The sequence below is a fragment of the Myotis yumanensis genome, unplaced genomic scaffold (genome assembly GCF_028538775.1).
Source record: "Myotis yumanensis isolate MYYU_CA2020_CCGP unplaced genomic scaffold, mMyoYum1.0.hap1 SCAF_4, whole genome shotgun sequence".
Lineage (NCBI taxonomy): Eukaryota > Metazoa > Chordata > Mammalia > Chiroptera > Vespertilionidae > Myotis > Myotis yumanensis.
The window spans coordinates 19,232,050-19,253,611 of NW_027223755.1; the positions used below are offsets into that span (position 1 = coordinate 19,232,050).

At 34.4% G+C, this 21,562-nt stretch overlaps 1 protein-coding gene across 3 annotated transcripts in view; it reads right to left on the reverse strand.

Moving 5' to 3' along the window:
• Positions 1 to 21,562, reverse strand: part of CDH12 (cadherin 12) — a 718,639-nt gene that overhangs the window by 58,726 nt on the left and 638,351 nt on the right. For all 3 annotated transcript variants that reach the window (XM_070411429.1, XM_070411431.1, XM_070411430.1), the window contains 2 exons: positions 10,011 to 10,130; positions 1,163 to 1,330 (listed from right to left, as the gene is read on the reverse strand). In XM_070411429.1, the coding sequence (XP_070267530.1) occupies positions 1,163 to 1,330; positions 10,011 to 10,130 (288 nt within the window). The remainder of the gene's footprint in view (positions 1 to 1,162; positions 1,331 to 10,010; positions 10,131 to 21,562) is intronic.

The window sequence follows — 21,562 nt, forward strand, 5'->3', positions numbered from 1 at the left end:
GCAAAGTAAGGGAACGTATTGCTCTAAGATGCTCTGTGTTGTTAACCACAACAAATGCTATCCAGCCATTTTTTCATATAGATGTTGCATTTGCTAAAGTGTGATGATTTCTAATTGCCACTCATAACATTGGCAAGTAAAATTTATGGTCACTGAGTAAATATATTTCCATAAAAATGGATAATAAATTTAAGGAAAAAATGACAAAGTAGTAAAATATGGAAAACAACATAGCTGAAGGAATAAAATGCCCATTCCATTAAGATTCTCAGTGTTATATAACTTTATTAGATGAACTTAAACTCTGCTTCTGGAGTCAGAAGAAGCGAATCATTTTCTGTTTTGTTTTGTTGTTTTTTTAAACTGTTCCTGCAAATGAGTACCTAGCGATTTGCTTGAATTTCTTATTTTACCAGGAATAAAAACATGTAGTTTCTGTATGTGAAGTCCCAGGAACACTAAACTAATCCTTGAAAAAGTATCAGAAATCGAACAGGTACTGATGGCTGTTAAATGTAACACTGCAAAAGAAAACTAGATAAAACACAAGTGAGAGGTATTCATTTTCAATGAGAAACTGAGTAACAGAGAAGATATATGTATGAATCATTCTATTATCATTGAAATAATAGCAATGTTTACCTATTACAAAATCAAAGTAAAATAGAATTAAAGTAATGTAAATAGCATCACTTTAATCTCTCTGATAAAAAAAAGTATATGAGGATGACTCAACACATAGTCACTAAAAAGAAGGCAGAAAATTCTTATGGTAATTAAATGATATAGCAAATAACATGGTGTCATATATGTGAAATATGTCTTAAATTACATTGCAATTGTCAAGTGTATTACCTTTCAATTAATGAATTAGAGCAATATCCCAATCTATTGTGAATATTTTACTTTCACAGAAATTGATAGCATAAGACTTAGGTGTTCAAGTTTTTACTCATTTATGTTATTTTCTATTAAAGTCACGCTGTGCATGAGTCTAATGGAAAACTGAAAATCTAAAGTCATTTAATTTTTATCCATTACTCTATGCTTATCAAAGACCAAAAGTATCTGAAAAACTATTGCAATCCCGGTAGTATTGGTTGAAATGTAAGAGCATTTTTCAAAAGCTGCACTGATTTAAACTTAACAGGAAAGAACATACTTTTGGGGAATCGAGGTGGATTGTCATTGACATCGGTGAGGGTGATGTTGACTATGGTCGTTCCGGCTAACCCTCCCAGTTGTCCGCCCATGTCCTTGGCTTGGATGAGGACTTGGTATTGTTCTTTGACCTCCCTGTCCATGTTTGGCAAAGCTGTTCTAATAACACCTTAAGGGAAAAAAATAACAAAAGATAAATATCACAAGTTGTAGTTTCCAAAAGAAAATAGTCCACAACAAGAAAATGATTCTACCTAGATTCACTAGCAAGGAGACAACAACAAAAATTATGTGTCTTTTAAAAATTGAAACACCCAAAGTGTGGTTAGGACATAAACATGTTATGGTGACAGCCATATAATGAAATGTGTGGCACTGTGGAATGTAGTTGAAGAATAATGTGTCAGCTGTAAAAGGTGGTCATTTATTTATCAACCAGGTCAGTTGTTATTTATACAGAATGATCCTGTCTTTAAAAGAGAATGAAAATGTTCAATTACAGATGAATATACTAAAAACATTAAGCGATTACACTGAGTGAGAGATTTCTAAAGATGACCATTTTCTTCTTCATTCTTAATTTCTTTAGGATAAATCCATTAATATTTTAGACACAATAAGTATCACCTTTGTATATTTTATTTTGTCTTTAGAGAGTCCTCTTAATTATTTTAGCCACTAGTTTCTTTTACTTTAGTCTTATGAAACTTTGTCAATACAGAGATCTTGTCTCTCTTATCACCAAGTTACTTCCCATTTAGGATAGTGCCTGCCATTTAGAAGGAATTCAGTTAGAATAACTGACTATTTGAAAGATTGGCTGAATAAATGAATGAATCTATAAATAACTAAATTTATGATCATGAATCATATAGTATATATGCATATATACATATCCTACTTTTCCACCCTGTGCCCAAGTGTAGAATTAATTTCTATTTCTATTTATTCATAGTGAAATAACTAAAACCTTTTGGATTTGTTGAAACAACATTATAAATAAATTTTATGCTAAATTCCAATCTATAGCCAATAGTTTTAGCAAAAGATTGCAGAGGATTTGTCTTAAACCCATGTGTCTTTGATAGTGTTGTTCCTTAAATAAAGTAGCACATATGAGGACAAAGATAATATCAACTCTCAGACACAGACACAAAATACAACCTCTGAATCATAAGCTGAATATCAATCCCCATTTAATCTATTCTTTCCACTATCAATTTACCAAATCTTGTTTTGCTGCTAATTCAAATTTAACTACAATCTAAGATTTCTTCTAACCATTGCCAGGAAATAGTTGCAAAAAAGGCAAGCTCCATTTTTTGCTATTGCAGCTTTATTCATGCATTGGCTCTGACTTTTATTCCAAGCTGTTTTTCCTCTCTTCATCACAGTTTCCTAATGTTTCATTCCCAAGTCTCTTAACTAAAAGTTTTCACCTCTGCACCTCAATGGCCTGTCCTACATGCCTTAAGCTATATGACTTCTGCTTGCATTACAATGCTTATATTTTTAGATAAATGCCTGGGTTTTAATTCATATGCATGTTGTGTTGTCCTGTTGTTGACCAGATCTGTCTTTACTCAATTCATTTTCAATATGAAAAATGCATATATATATATATATATATACACATTACTCAATTAATTTCTAATATGAATATTTCCAATATGAAAATCTATAAATGTGTTATACATTCACACACATATATTAGGTTGTTATTAAAGAGAGCAAGTAAGCATTAACAGACTTACTTAAGCCTAGATTTTTTTTCTTTTTCTGGTGATCTGTTACAATTGCCATCATGACCTCAAACTGCCCCGCCCTCCTGCTCCATCCTGAGTCTGTAGGGGACCTTTCTGCTCCTTCTAGCCACACTTCCGGTGTAATGCTGCTCAACTGGAAGGCGTGTTAGAAGTTAGAGAGCAAACAGGGCCCTTCATGTAGTTTCAAAGAAATCTCATCAATGAGTGTGATGTGCTTCTTCTCCCCACAACCATTTCCACTTAAAACCCTTGTCCCCGGGAAATAAAATATGACACTGGTAGATTTTAAATTTTTAGAGTTGAATCTAGGGATTCAGGAAACATTCAATGTGAAAAGAGAATCTTGAAACCTTGTGGTCCATGGAATCAGCCTGAAGGAAAACAAACCTACTTTTCAAGAAGTTACTCTTCTTCTGGGTACACACTGCTTATTAACTGCTTAACTTTTAAAGCCAAACAAACAGAAGTACATTGCGTGGTCTTGAGCAGGGAGGAATCTTGCCAAGGACCGGGCTTAAGTGCTAGTCCAGTGATGGCGAACCTTTTGAGCTCGGCATGTCAGCATTTTGAAAAACCCTAACTTAACTCTGTTGCCGTGTCACATATAGAAATTTTTTGATATTTGCAACCATAGTAAAACAAAGACATATATTTAAATGCCATTTAACAAAGAAAAGTTAAACAAAACAATGAGTTCGCGTGTCACTTCTGACACGTGTGTCATAGGTTTGCCATCACTGTTAGTCGAATGTGACCAGCAGAAAGAAATGCTGCATTCTGTTATTTCAGGTCCTAGGCCTCAGTTAATGAGCCCATCTCTATTTTTCAATAGCTGTATATAAAGATGCAACGACAACCTTCTATAATAATAGCTGCAGCCTAAAAAAAAAACAACAAAACAAAACACCACACATACACATGCATTTTATGGAACAGTATTAGTACTTTGTAGGAGTGATACCACAAACTTTAATTAATCTGGAATACATCCTATTTATTGGAAAAAAAGAGTAGAAAGGTAAGTATTCATTGGCTCCTAGTAGGTTTTGAGTGTGTTAAACCTAATGAACTTTCCAACATATATAATTAAGATAGTAATTAGAGTAAAAACCAGAATGAAGAAAATGGATTTTATTTCTGCCAAAGTTAATGGAAATATATGGCTGAGGGAATTATAAACTTAAAAATATATATATCCAGGGATGCTAGTCTTCCAGGGGATATATTCGCCATCTGCAATCACCACATATTGTATACAAGATCCTTAATCTGGGTGGATATCAGCCTATTTTGTAAAAATGTGTTAAATATGCTGAAAACAAATTGAGATAAAAATAATGCCATACTACATATGAGGAAGCAAATATTATACGTGATAAGCCAGGATATTTATATAAGCTTTTCTTGAATTGAGGGTAGGACTGAGACATGCGACACTAGGTTCCGTGAGCATTTGTACTAAAATATGCTTCATTCAGGCCCTGTTATTAGGTTTGAAGGTATAATAGCAAACACTCTTCCACTTATTCCCCCAGATCCACTTCATACACTTTCCTAGACCTCTGTTTGTTTTCTGGCTTCTGGTTGCCTTAGGCCAATTGTCAGGAGATGGTATGGGTAAAGGAGAATGAGGTTGGCGTTTCCCTTTCATGGAAACCACCCCCTATTTCCTGTCACAGTCCCTCACCCTGCAGTGTCTCCGGGCCCTTCTCATTCCTTCAGACCCAGTGTGGCTACTGAATGTACTTGCATTCCTCTTCCAGATTCTGCCCTGTCCCCATGGTTTCCCTACAGTCTGCTCACACTTTAATAAAGAGCTCTCTTATTAAATGAATCTCAAATTGCCCAATGGGGTGCCATCTGTTTCCATCTGGGATAATAATTAATACGGTCTCTGTCCAAGATTTTTGTGTGCAATGCACATCTAATGGCTGTGTGTTCATGTGGGGTGGTGAGGAGGCCATAAAGAAGTACTTAAATAATTAAGCTAATTTCAGATGGTGATTAGTGCTATGAGGAAAAAGAAATCAAGTGCTGTTAAACACGGTGTCAGAAAACTACTCTCGGGCAAAGCTTTAGAGCTGCAATCTCAGAGAATTGGAGAAAGCAGACCTGGAAATAACACAGGGTGGGGTACCCCAGGGAGGCAGAGCAGGGGAGCACAGCCCTTCAGAGCACCCAGGGAGAGCCCAGGAAGGGTGGTATCTAAACAGACCACAGTGGGGGAAGGAAGTCACAGTGCTTTCCAAAGATAAATAAACTTTCTGGGAAGCAACTTGAAAATCAACAAGCAGAACTATATCAAACTAAACAGCTTCTGCGCAGCAAAAGAATCAGTCAGCAAAATTAAAAAGCAATCTATAGAATGGGAGAAAATATTTGCACATCTGTCTTTGATAAGGGATTATTATCCAAAATAGGAAAGACTCATATAACTCAACAACAACAACAACAAAAAACTGTTAACAATGGGCAGAGGAACTGAATAACTTTTTTGCAATGAGGTTATACAAATGGCCACATGCAAAGGTGCTTGACATTAATAACCATCATGGAAAGTCAAATCAAAAGCGCACTAAGGTATCACAGGTGTAAGAATGGCTGTCATCATAAAGACAGAGAGATAGTAGTAAGTGTTGGAAGAAAGTTGGGTAGAGAAGAAAATTGGTGCAGCCATTATGAAAAACAGCGTGGAGGTTCCTCACAAAATTAAAATTAGAACTACCTTATGGTCCACAATCCTACTTCCAGACATATATCTAGAGAAAATAAATGTAGTAAAAATAAAAATAAATAAAAACAGAAGCTCATAGAATATCTGTACCTCCATGTTCATTGCAGAATTATTCTCAACAGCTAAAATATAGAAATATCCTAAGTATCCACCTGTGGATGATTGGATAAAGAAGACTGGACACATAGAATAGAATATTATTCAGTCATGAGGATCAAGGAAATTCTGTCATTTGAACAACAGGATAAAACATTTGCTCATTACTCATCATCTGCTTTAGCATTTCCAGCAATTTAAAGCACATAATCTCACAAAGCACTACTCTTATTTATGGACAGGTACTAACATATTTTTTTATATATAAAATGAAATTTTTCTCTTCCTGGAATTCATACCAGCCATTGACAGCCGATTTCTCCAGCAGCACAGAACACAGCTAGTTCTTCTTGTACCTGACAACTCTACAGCTTCCTAAAGTCATGTAGCACCTCCCCCCAGAGCACTTCCCTTTCAAGGTCAAACATTCTTAGTTCTGTCTGCTGAAGTTCCATGACTTTTGAAATTAAGCAAGTGAAGTTCACACAGAGTTCTCACAAAGTGTGGCAATGGTTCTCACAAGGAAACCATTGTCTGCAGAATGTTTTTAGTCAAGTAATTTTACTACAGATATGCAAAATATTTTAAAATAGCTAACCTGTTTTTTCATCTTAATACTTGTCTATTCCTCTAACACATATCCTTCCTTGCATTTATCACCATCTATTGTTTTTCTTTTCTTGTTACGTTCCTATTAGTCCTTGTATTAATGGGGGTGTGGAGGGAGAGTAATGATTGTTTTCTGTAGCAAATGCTCTTTTTTTTACTCTTGAAGAGAAAAAAGTTACATCTCTCTCACCAGCACCAATTGAGGTGTATGAATCCCATAAGACTTAACTCTGAATTAATATCAAAAAGCATTTTCAAATAATAAAGCTTTCTTAAGTATTTATATAGTTACTATAAGATATAAACTCTGGGCAGTGCTTTACTTTTAAATGGGGCTCAAAACACCAACACATTTTTATTTTTTTCACTTTATTTTATTTTTCTTTATTGATTAAGGAATTACATATATGTCCTTATCCCCTCATTGGCCCCCCTACCCCACTCCAGTTCGTTCATGCCCTCACCCCCTGGTGTGTGTGTCCATTGGTTAGGCTTATATGCATGCATACAAGTCCTTTGGTTGATCTCTCCCTCTTACCCCTACCGTCCCTCTGAGGTTTTAGCATCTGATCGATGCTTCTCTGTCTCTGGATCTGTTTTTGTTCATCAGTTTATGTTGCTCATTATAATCCACAAATGAGTGAGATCATGTGATATTTATCTGTCTGTTACTGACTTATTTTGCTTCCAACACATTTTTAAAGTCCTGAAAAAAATTATTATCAGTCAGGATATGGCAGAAGGTTTCATTTAGGACAGAGCCTTGAAGATTATAATTCCTGAAATAAAGGTGATAGTCAAATTTAAAAAGCAAAAATCTCGAGAAAGAGTGATTTCTCTCAGCAACCTCTATCAGACTTCCCTGAACATAAGCTAGGAGAGGTTCTCAGAGCACAGACCATCAGAATTGTGAATAAAGGCTAAAGGGCGGGGGGGAGTATCTTATGCATGGAACTCACTTAACTGTTTTCATATGAAATCTAGAAATTCAGGTTTAAATACATAAAATAAACACTCATAAATACTCATTTTTTTTTGACAATGAACATGATATTATAAAAGAGTTCCAGAGATAGATGTTCATAACGGTTGCACAACAATGTCAATGTGCTTAATGCCATTGAATTGTACATTTAAAATGGCTAAGATGGTAATTTTATTATGTATTTTTTGCCACAATAAAATTTTTAAAGTTCAGAGAAATGAAAAATTAAGTTTAGATAAATTATATCATAAAGTTCTCCCAAGTTGGGGCTTAGATAATTTAGGAAATTACAATATATCACCACATGATACATATAGTAGCAGTATCTAGTTACCCACGTCAGACTAGTTTTTGAAATCATTTAGGGAAAAATTTAAATAATTTAAAATAATCTTAAATATAATTTAAGACATAGGGTAAGTAATTCATAGTAATGTTTGTTTTCTTCAATTAAATAATTCTATAATCAATTATATGGAGATATTTAACATCTTGATTTCTTACACTAGGTAAAATATTACAATGTCTCTTGCTTGATGTTTTATAAATTTTGAATGTTTTTCTAATTAAATGTTAAGTGTAAAAATGTATGTCATATAGCATAACATGTTAATATAATACATAAGTAATAGGCTATAAAATTAACAATGTCAATGTTATTTAATATTTTATAGATTTATCTCTATTTGTGAGTTTTAAAAATATCTAATGGTATTTTAAGGCATATAAATGAATATTTGAACACTAACTCAGAAAAAAAAATTTCAGTTAATTCAAATAATGTTTGTCACACAACAGTGTCAATAAAGAAATCTTTAAATATTTTTTCTTATTTTAAATGAAAAATAAATGGTTATATTTATCTCTTCATAAATCTTAGGCACCAGAAGTTTTGATGAGACTCTTTCTTTAAAAATTGTTTTTAACTGCATCTACTCTCAAATGTGGAAACTTTTAAGATAATAGTTTCTCATGCATTTTATTTAATAACAGCAAAAGGAATCATAAAAGAAAGCTATATGGCTGGAACAAATGGAGACTATTTCTGAGAAATTGCAATTATGCTTGATTTTTTATTTACCCTTATTAACCACAAGGTGATAAATTTGACAAGAAGTCTTCTTAATGGTTTCTGTGCATGAAAACTAGTTATCATTTTATTAATGAAGCGTTTCATCATCCACTCTTTTCCTGTCTAGTGGTCTGAGGTATTGTTAGTATCAAGACTTCTGTCTCCAGTGAAAATCAATGCTTCAAAAAATCTATTCCATAGTTTATGCCAGAACTGTTTCATCTTCAGTTCTAAATAATAATCATTATGTAAAAAATACAAATATACAATTATAAACCATATTATGAATCTACTACTTTTCTATGATATAATATTTTCTAAAGACATTAGAATTTATTCGAGGTCGGTAATTAACAAGTAAAGTCAAGGGAATGTAAGTGTTTTGACTCATATAATTGTATCTGTCTAATATTAATTTGACTTTAACAATTATATTTTTACCCATGCTTTCTTCTTAAGCTCATCTTTGTATGATTTTATCTTACATTTTCTTAAAGATAGATATTGGCTTCATCTATAGTCATGTCACCAATATCAAGTCCTTCATCTTTCTGCTCCCACATTTAATCTGAGTACATAAACTCACCTAGTTTATAGAGTTAATCACTGCAAGCCAGTAACTGTACTCTAATACCTCACCAATCTCTCACCTCTTTTCTCGTTCCTCCATCCCCTCTGTCTCTGAGAAGTGCTTCTTAGAGTTTGAAAAGATCTAAGACACATGTATTGTTCATACTTCTATTCCTATTAGATTACCCATTATGGTACATTTAGAAAAGATAGGTAATTATGTAAGAAAAAATAACCCATCATGCTTCCGCCTGATAAAATGATGTTTAATATTTTAGATAACTTCCCTTCAATATTTGTTGATATATTTTTCCTATCCAGCATGTAAAACAGTTTCCCTCAAAGCATGGGGACCTCATTTTATTTAAAAACAAATACAAAATATTTCTGTCTACCCTCCTGCCCTTTCTAGACTTCCCATAGATTCTTATATATTTGTTTTTGAAAACAATTTAAATGGCTTGACTGGTTTTAAATATGAGACTGGTTTTAAAAACATAGACTAGTTTGGTGTTTCCAGTTTGCCAACCCTATCTTTTCCCTACTAGAAGCATACAACTTTATTAATCCAAGTCCATCATTCATAATCTTTGATGACAATAGCAATAAAAGCTCCATGATCTTACCATATGTCAACAAGGCCCAAACTGAACATGATTGAACCCAACCAAGAAAACCTGAAATAAAGGCCTGTTTTAGCCAGGATAATAAAAAAAATAAATTAAAAAAAGCAAGGACTTTTGAAAATGTAAAGTAAATCATACAGAGAATTCTAACTAGCAAATGTGGAGTTGACACACATATGTAAGAAAGATTTATATTTACACAAAGATTTATATTCAATCCAAAGGAAATAGTTCTGCAGCAGTGAGGTAAGACCCTATTTTCCTTTGCTTAATTACAGTGCATGCAAACTTTATTGTAGTATTAGAACAGGCAACTTCCCATGCCAAGATTTAATTAAAGTTTAAATATTTGAAGGCATGGTGGTAATGTTATTTCTAATAAAAAATTTACCTGTCTTGGGATCAATAGAGAAATAAGGTTGTCCCTGAAGAATGCTGTAAACGACTCGAGCACTGTTTCCATAGGTTGGGTCATCTGCATCCGTGGCCTTGACCTGGAGCACATATGCACCTGGAAAATAAGAAGATATGACTCTAGCATCTTTATTTGACTGAGATCAAGGCCATGTACGTTATCTGCTGGGCTTCTTTTTGGGGGAATTTGGCATTACTCTGTGAGCATATGATGTCACTGAGAATAATTTAGCCATTATAACCAAAATGTTAGGCAATGATATAGTTTGTGCAAATGATGCATGCTTTAAATATCAATTTTAAAAGCTGTGTCCATTTCCAGTAGTTAAATCATTGAACTAAAAGTCATCACGATAATTTTATTGATTTGTAACCCATAGAGAACATGCCACTGCTTATATGATCTCTTCTGCTTACTACAGATGCTTTAATTTCATGATTAGGACATCAATAGAAAAGCTAAAAGGTTTAAAGGCTTATTGAACTTTCAAGGGTGTAAGTAATTTGCAGTTGCAATTTAAAAATCAACAATTACATACCAGCATTAGGGAACCTTTAATTAGGATAATATTTGAGAAATTGAAGAATCCAAAATAATTGCAAACATAACTGTGAGAGCACCTCTATGTCTCTAGACTGCATTAACCCAAAGCCTCATTGACATAGAACATTATAGATAGTCCTAATTATCTGTAGCATTTCTCATTTTTTTTGACACTTGGTCATATTACTTATGTACTAAGAGAAATTGAAGGGAATTTTTTTTTAGTCTTCTATATTCATAGTCATACTTGAGTCTTTACAAACTTTTTTTGACTTTTTATTAAGTATAGTTGTATACAAACTTATATTGGTTATTTCAGTTTCGAGTGCACAGAATAGTTGTTTGGGATTTTTATACCTTACAGTGTGATCATTCCATTAAATCTAGTAATGATGTGTCACCTTGTAAACTTATCACAATATTATCCATCCCTTCCCTTCTGGTAACCATACCTTTGGTCTCTGCCTCCTACAACTTTTTAAGTGAGTACCCCTTATTACTGTCCTGTTCAATGCCACTATTCTGACGTGAAATAAAGCAAAAGCAAAAATATCAAACTAGAAATAAATAAATTAATATGTTGCTAACGAAGGAAGGAAATCTCTACTGAGCATAAAGGAGTAATATGTGCACCCCGAGTTATACAACCAGCAGCACCCCTTTTACCTCTTGTAGGAGTCAAAAGTAACTGCTCAGTTCGGGGAATATAAAATTGCTACTTTCCTTTCAGTTACTCAGGCTTTTTTTTTTTTAAGAAATATTTTGAAACAATGTCCAAATTTTACAATCAAAGTATTGAAGTGCAGTGATGTTAAAGTAGGCATTAATTCATTGATTCATTCATTTCTTCTTTCAATAAACAAGTGTGCAGTGGTGCACACCATGGTACTACTCCGAACATACAATAAAATATATGTTATGTAATTACTTACTCTGTCAAATGCCATTCCCAGAATGACAGTTTTAGATTCTACTCTTTTTTTGGGGGGGTGGGGGGAGGAGGCATCTTGGGTAGTAAATCAACCAACTTGCTGAAAATATAGAAATACATGGAAAATATAAGTGGTTTAAAGTGCATCGATGGCCTGTGTGAAATCTTTTTTTAATTTCCCTGATGAATATAAATATTCTATTTTTTTGCTTTTCTTTTTAAAAATTTTACCTTTATTGTTGAAAGTATTACATATGTCCTCCTTTTCCCCCTTTGACCCCTCTACCCCCCCCCCCCCCAGGCTTATACATACAAGCATACAAGTTCTTCGGTTAATCTATTCCAACCCACCCACCCACACCTTTCCTCTGAGATTCAACAGTCTGTTCCATGCTTCTATGTCTCTGGACCGATTTTGATATTCTATTAGTTGAATATATTATTTACCGTTTCTCATCCCTGCAACTATCTCAGCTGGCTTGCATCCCCACTTACAACTGCATCCCTATTTGCTTTTTCCTCCACCTCTTTTTACATAGGGGCATCGGAGTCATTGTCCCATAGCACAAAATCAATCACGGTACTCTCCTTCATTAAAAATCTAATGGGTTTCTCTTCCTATTAAAAGAAAAATAATCTAAACCCATTGACATGCTATGGATAGCATGGCATGAATGGGTTTCAATATCCCTCCCAGAGTATTTTCCAACTGTGCTGCCAGGGACCTCGTGCAGGGACCACACTGACTTATTGACTGTTTATTTGAAGCTCTTTCATTCCTCTGTGCTCTTGCTCCAGTGACCCTGTTACCTGGAGGACATTCACCTTCCACCATCTGGAAAAATCCTACTCACCCTTGATATCCCAGCTCCACTGTCTTTTCTAGGAATCCTAGTTTTTCTGCAAGAAGTAGAGATATTTTCTCCACCCTCTGTACTCTCGTGAACTGTAAAACCATTTACATCAACAGTCCTTCCACACTCACTCTTTGTACATGTGGTGCCTGTCATGAAGTGAGCCCCGAATAAATGTTTATTGGTTTGATACTTATAGTGCTCATATATTCACACAAAGGACACAAATACTGTACCCACAACACTCTAAACAGGTGATCCAGCAGCTAGTTATGGCGTTTACAGGATTTTAAAACACTAAATTGGGAGTTTAACTTGTCTTGAATTTTCAAATGTATTGATGTTCTCACTTCAGAAAGCAGAACCAAAAATGAGTGACAATGCATTAAAAAACCCCATAAGTAAGACATAGCCACAATATGCAATGTAAACCCAGGGGATTTAATATAAATATCTCTGTGAATAACATTAACCCTTCACACTGATGAATAAACAGGAAAAGAGAGAGGAATTTCACATGGCATATCATTTCCTTTTTGCTTTTACTTTATGTATACATTGCATTATAAACAAGAAATAATACACTTAGAGTTAGATAGAGAATCATAAATAGGTAGAAATTACTTCTGAAACAGAATTTGAAAATATATGTACATATTATTACATAAAAAGGCATCAAGAGCAGAGAAATGTAAATCATAAAGGTTTTTAGAGCCAAGCTAGAGTGTATGTGTATGTGTGTGTGTGTGTGTGTGTGAGAGAGAGAGAGAGTGTGAGTGTGTGTGTGTGTGTGTGTGTACATTTATGAGATTCCACAAAGATATTGGAGGTCTGCTAAAGCAGAATTAAATTATAAAGTAAAGCTAAGCATAGATGCACGGCAGGTGAGTTTAGTATTTAAAGTAACTGGGTCCTTTAATCCACTTCACATTAGATTTCACCGCACTGCCCACTTGGCTTTTCCTTCTGAGGATTCTCTTACTGCATTTGCCCCTGAAAGTTGTAAATGATGCCTCTGACTTCTTTGTCTCCCATAAGGGCTGCATATAAGGCATCCATAGGACGAAAAACACCAATCCCTGAGCCCCCATCAGAAAGTCTAATTTAATTGTTCGGGGTGTGCCAAGTATCAGAACTTTTTACAGTCTTGGCAGATAAGCCTAATGAGTACCCAGGCCTGAGAAGCTCAGCCCCATATAATTTCTCTAGAAACTTTCCTCAACAGAAGAGGTTGCATTGCTTGCCATTATGAAAGCCATCTTTGCTTCTAGAACCCTAGTTTTGAACTCTAGGTTTGCTTCTGGTGCCTAGGTTTGAATCCTACATCAACTACTAGCTAAGTGTGTGACCTCAAGCTAATTAGTTAACTTCTGTTTTAGATTCCCCATATTAAAAAAAAGTGAAAAAAATAGTATCCATTTCAGCAGTATTAAATGAGTTAATATTTTAAGGAAATTGTGCATCTTCCACATAGTATGTGCTATTAAAGTGTATGTAAATAAAATAAATACGTATGAACTCACTTTCTCTTCTCCTGCACCACACATAGGGTGACAACTCCCAAATGTGTAACACTAGCATGATTCTTATTCTCAAGTCCCACCCCTCGATGTTCTTATACTGATCTAGACTTTATCTTCCGTATGTTAGAAAATGCAATTTTGAGAATACTTATTTAAAATGTATCAAAATGGAAATGAGACTAGGATGGTTGTATCACTTCCTTAGCGACTCAAGAAAGAAGAGTTTGCATGCTTGTTTTTTCTTAATTTCTTTATTGATTAAGGTATTACATATGTGTCCTTACCCCCCCATTATCCCCCCAACACCCCCACTCATGCCCTCAACCCCTGGTGTCTGTGTCCATTGGTTAGGCTTATATGCATGCATACAAGTCCTTTGGTGTATACTTGTTAAATCTGTCTGAAATAACCAGAACTTTTAATGATTAGAAAGGACTTATGTCATAACAATCTCCTAGAGTGGAAGTAATGTCCCCTTCAAATGTACTTCTAGAATCAGAGCAGGAAACTTGGTTTCTCTCTGAACCCAATTCGGACCCTGCTCAGCCTGGCCTCACAGGGTCCCCCAGCAACCCTAATGCCGTGACAACAACTTATGATTTGTTATTCAGCCCAAGAACCCAAAAGCACTCTAAGGTTATAAAATCCCATCCTCGCTGTGTCCTAAAAATTTTAAACTATACATATTTATACCTTGTGAGTCAACTGTACTTTGATGGATAAGTGAATCCATTTTTATGAGCCTTTTATCTCTCCTTTGTGTGCCAAGAATTCTATACCAGGAACATCAGTACAAATGCTAATGTCTGTTCTCAGTGACACCTACTGAATTCCGATTTCCAGTGATGGTGCAAGTTGCCTCCTTTGTGCCTAGTGTCATTTGAAAATTATTTTCACAGGAAATTCCATAAAATTCATGATGAAAGACACTGGTTTGGAATTCATTCACTCAGTGGCTCTAAGCCATAACTCAGTAAACTTTGCTTTTTTTTTTTTTCTGTGCAGCATTGTATTTTTGAAGGATAAATAAAGCCCATCTGATTCAAATGCCTCTAAGCAAGGTGTTAAGGATGGTTAATGTGATTAATTAGCTTATCTAATACACACCATACATGCCTAAACTTAATTGTTTTTATTTGATTCGATGATTCTGCCATGTTAAGGGTAAAAAAGATCTTTCTACCTATTAATCAACCCAAGAATCCATGAATCCATTCATTCATTCATCTATCCCATGCACCCATCATCTCTCTCTCACTCTATTTCCATTATCTATCTGTCTATCTAGTTTTAATGGAGGGAAAAATACAAATTGAGTGTATTTGTGTGTGTGTGTGTGTGTGTGTGTGTGTGTGTGTGTGTGAAAACCAGACGTCAGAAGTACTGAATCATAGAACCAGCTCTGTAATGAAATATATGATCTTTTGCAAGTTATTTTAATTCTGTAAAGATAATGTGATTTCAGTGGATGGTGTAGTGATTGACCCAAATTAATCCCACCTGAGGTTAAAAAGTGTTTATATACCTATTCATATATCACTATGTCCCTCACACTTCCTTACATGTTAGATGAAGCTTAACTCTTTTGCAGGTGTTTGGCTGAAGTCTATACTAACAAACACAGACTTTTTTTCTGGTTAATAATGGTTGATTAGGGAGTATAAATATAACCCATTCCCAGTTAATAAAAGCAGAGATGTTTGCTGAGACCTTCTAAAAAATGCCCTATTTCTCTTTTTTCCTGGACACAGGTGTGCAAATGTGTGGAACTTCATTACCTACTGCAACACCTTAGGGGGAAAGTGGCTAGAGACAGTCACACACGAGAGGCACAAACTTGGGAATTCCAGGAAAAATAAATGGGGACTCTTGATCAAACCCTAATGAAGCTTAACCCCCAAGTGTTTTGATGATATGAGACCATAAATTCCTTTTTGTGTGAAATTTTATACTTTGATTTAAATTGGCATTTCTGTAACTTTAAATTAACAACATGTTGGTTATTCACTTAAACCCTCTAACCTTCTGTTATTTCTAATCCAAAATGAGAGTATAAATGGTCAGGATCTCATGAAACCCATTTGTGAGTTAATACATATAAATTGCTTAGTATAATAACTGGCACATAGGGAGCCCGTGTGAAATGGCTGTTAAAATTCTTCATCTTTACAAAAAGGGGTAAGATTTCATTGGTTTCCTTCTAATTGCAGTAAATATGTTGTACAAATTGAAACAATACCCAATCTTAACTCTTTCTACAATAACTTTGTCATTATTGCAGATTAATCCTTTGGTTACAGGATTTTGAACATTATCACTGCTCTGTCCAAATTCCTCAGTGCTGTGCCATGAATCACTGCATTCAGTTTGAACTCTTTCAAGACTGTTCACAGTCTGATTGATATCCATCAGCATTTTTTCATTTTAAAATTTAACTCTTCAGCTTCTTCAGACCTCCTCTTCAGGGAAATTTGTTGTATCCACTGCCCAACGAACATGAGAACTTGGACAATGAATTTTTGGTGAACTCTGAGCTTCTCATCTAAGAATTGGAAACATACTATATCTAAATTCCACAAAAGGTTTGCAAAGTATAAACTAAGTACATAAATCGCCTGCTCTGGTGTCTGCATCTCAATCTCTTCCCATAACCCAGTTTACCCTTGGGAGGACTAGAGACAAGCCCATTCACTGTTACACTTCCACAGAATATTTCCATCAGCCTCTTCCTTTGGTTGAAATCTTGCTTTCCCCCATCCTAGTACTTCCTGTTAGCACAGTATAGGCCCACAACTGTCTTCCTCCAACTTCCCATTCCTGCTTCTGTTTCTCTGATTGTTCCTGTTTGTCTTCTCTGGGGGCATTTATTTGGTCAAAATAAAGCTTCTTCAAGTTGCCTCCAACTGTGGTTGGTTTCCTCAGCATCATTTATTCTCAGCTCTCCCCTTTTTTTCAGTGGTCACCATTTCTTAGTGACCTTTAAAGACCCCTTTTCACACACCTCAACTTTTGTCTCTCACTCTATATGCCTGACTCTACAACCTCACTCATATGCTCCCCTAGCCTCTAGGGACTGGATCATCAGCTGTATTTCCCAATAGTTTAATTCACTAAACTACTAGTTAACTAGAACAAGGTACACTCAATTTCTTAGTTACATTCTCAACTTTTTTTTAATCACTTAGGGTTTACACCTTGTCCCATCTCTATTGAATATACATTTATAAATTACGTTTGTCCTCTTCATTCTTTCACTATTTTCCTTTAAAATTTTACTACTTTCACCTGAATTTTAGAGTTATAATACTTAATAATCCTCTGGTTGCCTGTCATAATCAATACCATCCACCCTGTATACTTTTAGCCACATTTGTCTTTCAAAAATGCAAGCGCTCTCTTTAATGCTTTCTTTGTGAATCTGTCCCTACCTACGTATCCAGGTTCACCTATTGCCACACTTTTTGTCTCCTATTTTGTTCTGTCTCGATAAAGTATTACTTCCCTAAAACACAGTGTTCATTCCTATCCTGCTCTTTGTATGTTCTGTTATGGATATCAGAAATGCTCTCCTTCACCAAAGTGAACTGCAGCCCAAATTAAAGACTGGCCTCAGTAGATTCTCTTCCCGACATCATTTCCATATGTTCAAAGAGCATCTTGTTTCACATCTCGCGTGTTTCCACTGGGCAGCAAGCACAGCACACAGAAAAAGGACTGCTGACAGTTCTTTTTTGGAATCCCTGTACCCACTACGGAGCTTGGTATACAAAAGTACTTAACACATGTCTCTTGAATAAGTACATTTATAAAAAATGAGTTTAGCTTAAATATTTTTTTGATTAACCAATGTTAAAGGTTTATAATGAAGCTTTATGATATATTTTGGCTCAGTCAAATAGCTCAACATCCCATCCTGTCAACAGTATGACAGTGATGCTGCTTTGCTGTCTGTTACAGAAATCAAAGGAGCAGCTTCAAATCCTTGAGAACACTTAGTGCCAGTGGCAAAGAGTACAATAAATCAATTACTAGCATATTGGCAACCCTGACACATCAAGCCCTGTGAAGTCTACAGAAGAGTGTACAACTCTACTCTCAGTTCCAAGGAAGGAGACAAACTTTTGTAAAATCAAGGGCTATCTTGAGGTCATATCTCTGGAAAATTTATTATAAGACAGCCTAGAACTTTTTTTTTTATTACAGTTCACTGGAAGGAAGTGGCATTGATTATTGATTCATTCATAAATTCAGACATTATTATGCCACTTGATGCTGCAATATTTGCAAAAGTACTCACAGATCCACATGTATAATGATAGAAAGCACATACAACTAAGATTTGACAATAACTGTAGCCATTATTGTTGAATAATCTTAGCCAATAGAGAATGTGTGTTGTTTGTGTATCAGGACTGTGACTTAATATTAAGGGTTTGTTCCTTCTATGTTGCTGTGGTTAAATGCTGTAGTGATTGAGACTGAGGTTTGGTTTTAATAATTGTTACACACAAAAAAGGACTTGGAAATCTACTTGTTTTGCCAGATTGATTGTAACCCAATTTATCAGGGCAGAACTGTGTTGTAGCAAACAAAATTCAATTACTAGATTTCATATGCCTTCTAATCCAAATTCTCCCAACTGATTAACTAATGATAATAGTTAAGCAACATAATCTGATCTTAGTTTTTCATCTCTAAATTGGGCATTTTTGAATAAAAACTTTAGGTCCCACTATATGAAAATATTTTTTGATTCTAGACAAAAGACCCTGATTAGTGTGATAATCAATGAAATTAAACATTGATGCAATTTTCAACTTTATTTCACTTTACATAAGTTTCTATCAAATATTTACTTTATATGTTTCTATCTTGATTTTAATTTTAAAAAATGATCACTCTTATGGTGATGTACATTTTCACTTATAAAAATACTTCAAAAGTTATTTTCTGTGTATGTGGTCAGAAGTAATTTGTTTAGGGAGCCTTCTAATCATTGCATCATGGGGTGTGAACTTGTTACAGGTTTGGGAAGAGTTTAATTGTCTTTGCCCATGAAGCAAGGAGCCAGAACTGTGGCTATCAGATCCATGACTCAGTTACCTCTGGCCATGTATTGTGATATGATAACATCAGTATTTTATTAATATCAATATTTATGTGACCAAATGTGATATGAAAGGAATAGAAAGTTCTTGGGTAGGATTTTCATACATGTGTACTGATTTAATTGAATAATTTCATTTTTATTTTTCTAAACTTGACAATATCTGTGACTTTCCATTTATATTTCTATTGTGCTCTATCTTTATCTCCCCACTTAGAATTTCTTTCTGATAATAATGCTTTGAATCTCCTTCATTTCCCCATTATTTTACCCCTTACTGAGTGCAAATTATAGACACTATTTAGTATGATGGATAAAATATTTCAACATGGAATTTATAATTACTTAATATAGATGGAAAAATAAATGCATAACCAAAATAAAAAAAATAAATTTATTATTATGAATAAATAGCTGAAGGAAAAATTCATTCCATTGTGATAGACCAGTTAATATTTCTCTACCAGTAAATGTGTATCTTATTTAGAATATAAGGAATGCCTTTTTTTTTTAATTCTCACCAGAGGATATTTTTCCATTGATTATCAAAGAGAGTGGAAGAGAGAGGGAAAGAGAAAGAAATATTGATGTGAGAGAGACACATCAATTGATTGCCTCCTGCATGTGCCCCGACCAGGGCCAGGCCGGGGAGAAGCCTAAAACCTAGGTACCTGCCCTTGACCAGAATCGAACCTGGAACCCTTTGCTCCCAGGCCAATGCTCTATCCACAGAGCCAAACTGGCTAGGGCGGCAATGCCTATTAATAATAAATGTAACTAAATTGAAATCATTCTATTCATAAAAATTGTAAACTGCTCTTTGAAAATTTAACAATATAGAATGATAAGCATTCAGCTTTTAAATATTATTGGGTGACATACTTTTAATAAATATACATTTTCCCAAATAAGTAATTATACTATTTTTAAAGCCAGTCTATTATTAATGGTCATCTAGTTTATGTTATTCATTACTATTACAAACAAAAAGATAATGTATATCCTTGCATATAAAAATTGATTAATATTAGATGATTAATTTATTTCTAAATAAGCATTACGTATTTAAAATAACAAAACATATTTGATTAAATATTTCTGATAGGAAATTAATATATTTAAGATAATACTCTCATATTTTTAATTAGGAAATGCAAATATCAGCATACTTCATTGTACATAAAGTTTTTATATTTTATTTATTAAAATAGCTTTTCGATAAATGAAAGAGAAAAATTATACCAAAATTTTTTTAAAAGTGCAATTGGATCATTGAAGGTACTTGTGGTCTTAATTTCTGAACCAAAAAAAGTATAAGGGATAATTTCCTTTTAAATATTATAATTTCCCCCAAAAAATAGTGGGGAGAGGGAGATTTGATCCCTGACTCACTGCAGAGGAATATTGCAATTCTGATCAGGAGCCCCACCATTCTCAGAACACATTCCTGCCCTGTCACCACGGGTTTTAGAAAAGCTGCAGCTCCTTGCACCTGGAATAGACACTGCCTTTGTGGGGCTTATCTTTTGGAAGAAAAATATTACCCATAATATGCTCCAAAGCTAGACTTCTGAAGCTTCTTTTACAGAGGTAATGTGAACAAAATATTTTACCTAAAAAAGCTTCTGCTCAGTCTATGCTTCCACATATGTGCAGGCTTGATAACACATGTCATCACACAATCACGAAGACGTATTCTCCTGCCTTTTGCATTCTAGACATCAAAAAGATGTGCTTTTTTTTTTCTATTTTCTCACATTCTCTGCTATAGGAAGTAACCATATCCATTAAAGCAATTCCAGTGTTTCTCAGTACATGTGATGGAGAACTGCTGCCTTTGCCTAAACTCCTTTTTGTGCAAATATCAGAGGCCAGAGCTGCCTTTCTTAGCATATCAGTTACTCCACATTGGCCAGGTTTGACTTTTATTGCCTATGGAATGAGGTGAAGTATCGGAGGCAGTCTAAGATACCAACCATTATAATACAAGCTCCATTTGACCAACAAAATATAAATCTCAAAGCTTCATTCAATGTTTCAGGAAATAGGAGAAGGAAATTTAAGTAACTGACACAAAAATGAATTAATTCCAGTAATAATGTTGCATTTTTCCCTTTGCCAAATTATAGTATACTCTCACATTTGATTATGTACTTGTGTGTATGTGTATTTTTTTATATTTCAAGAGCTAAACAACTAGTTTATGTTACTTAATTGTTAATATTTGTTTTCCTCACTCATCTCCCCATCCCAGGTACATCATTGAGCACTGCAACCACCACAAATATTTAATGAATGGTTGCTTAAAATAACTGAATACTGTGTGTTTTTTCTTTTATGAATGGAAGTCCTAAATAGATGTATAAAGTCAATTATGTGGTGTAATAGTTAATGGATATATAAGAAGAGTAAAGAAAACTGCAGTCTTTCAGATAATTATTTGATTAAGAAATAATTTTAATTGGTATGCTTCTCATGTGCTTTTACTATACTAACTTACTTTGGGATTCACGCTCAGTGTGGAGGGATAAAAATAGTTACGTGTTTTACATTTGTTCATTTGAATTAGC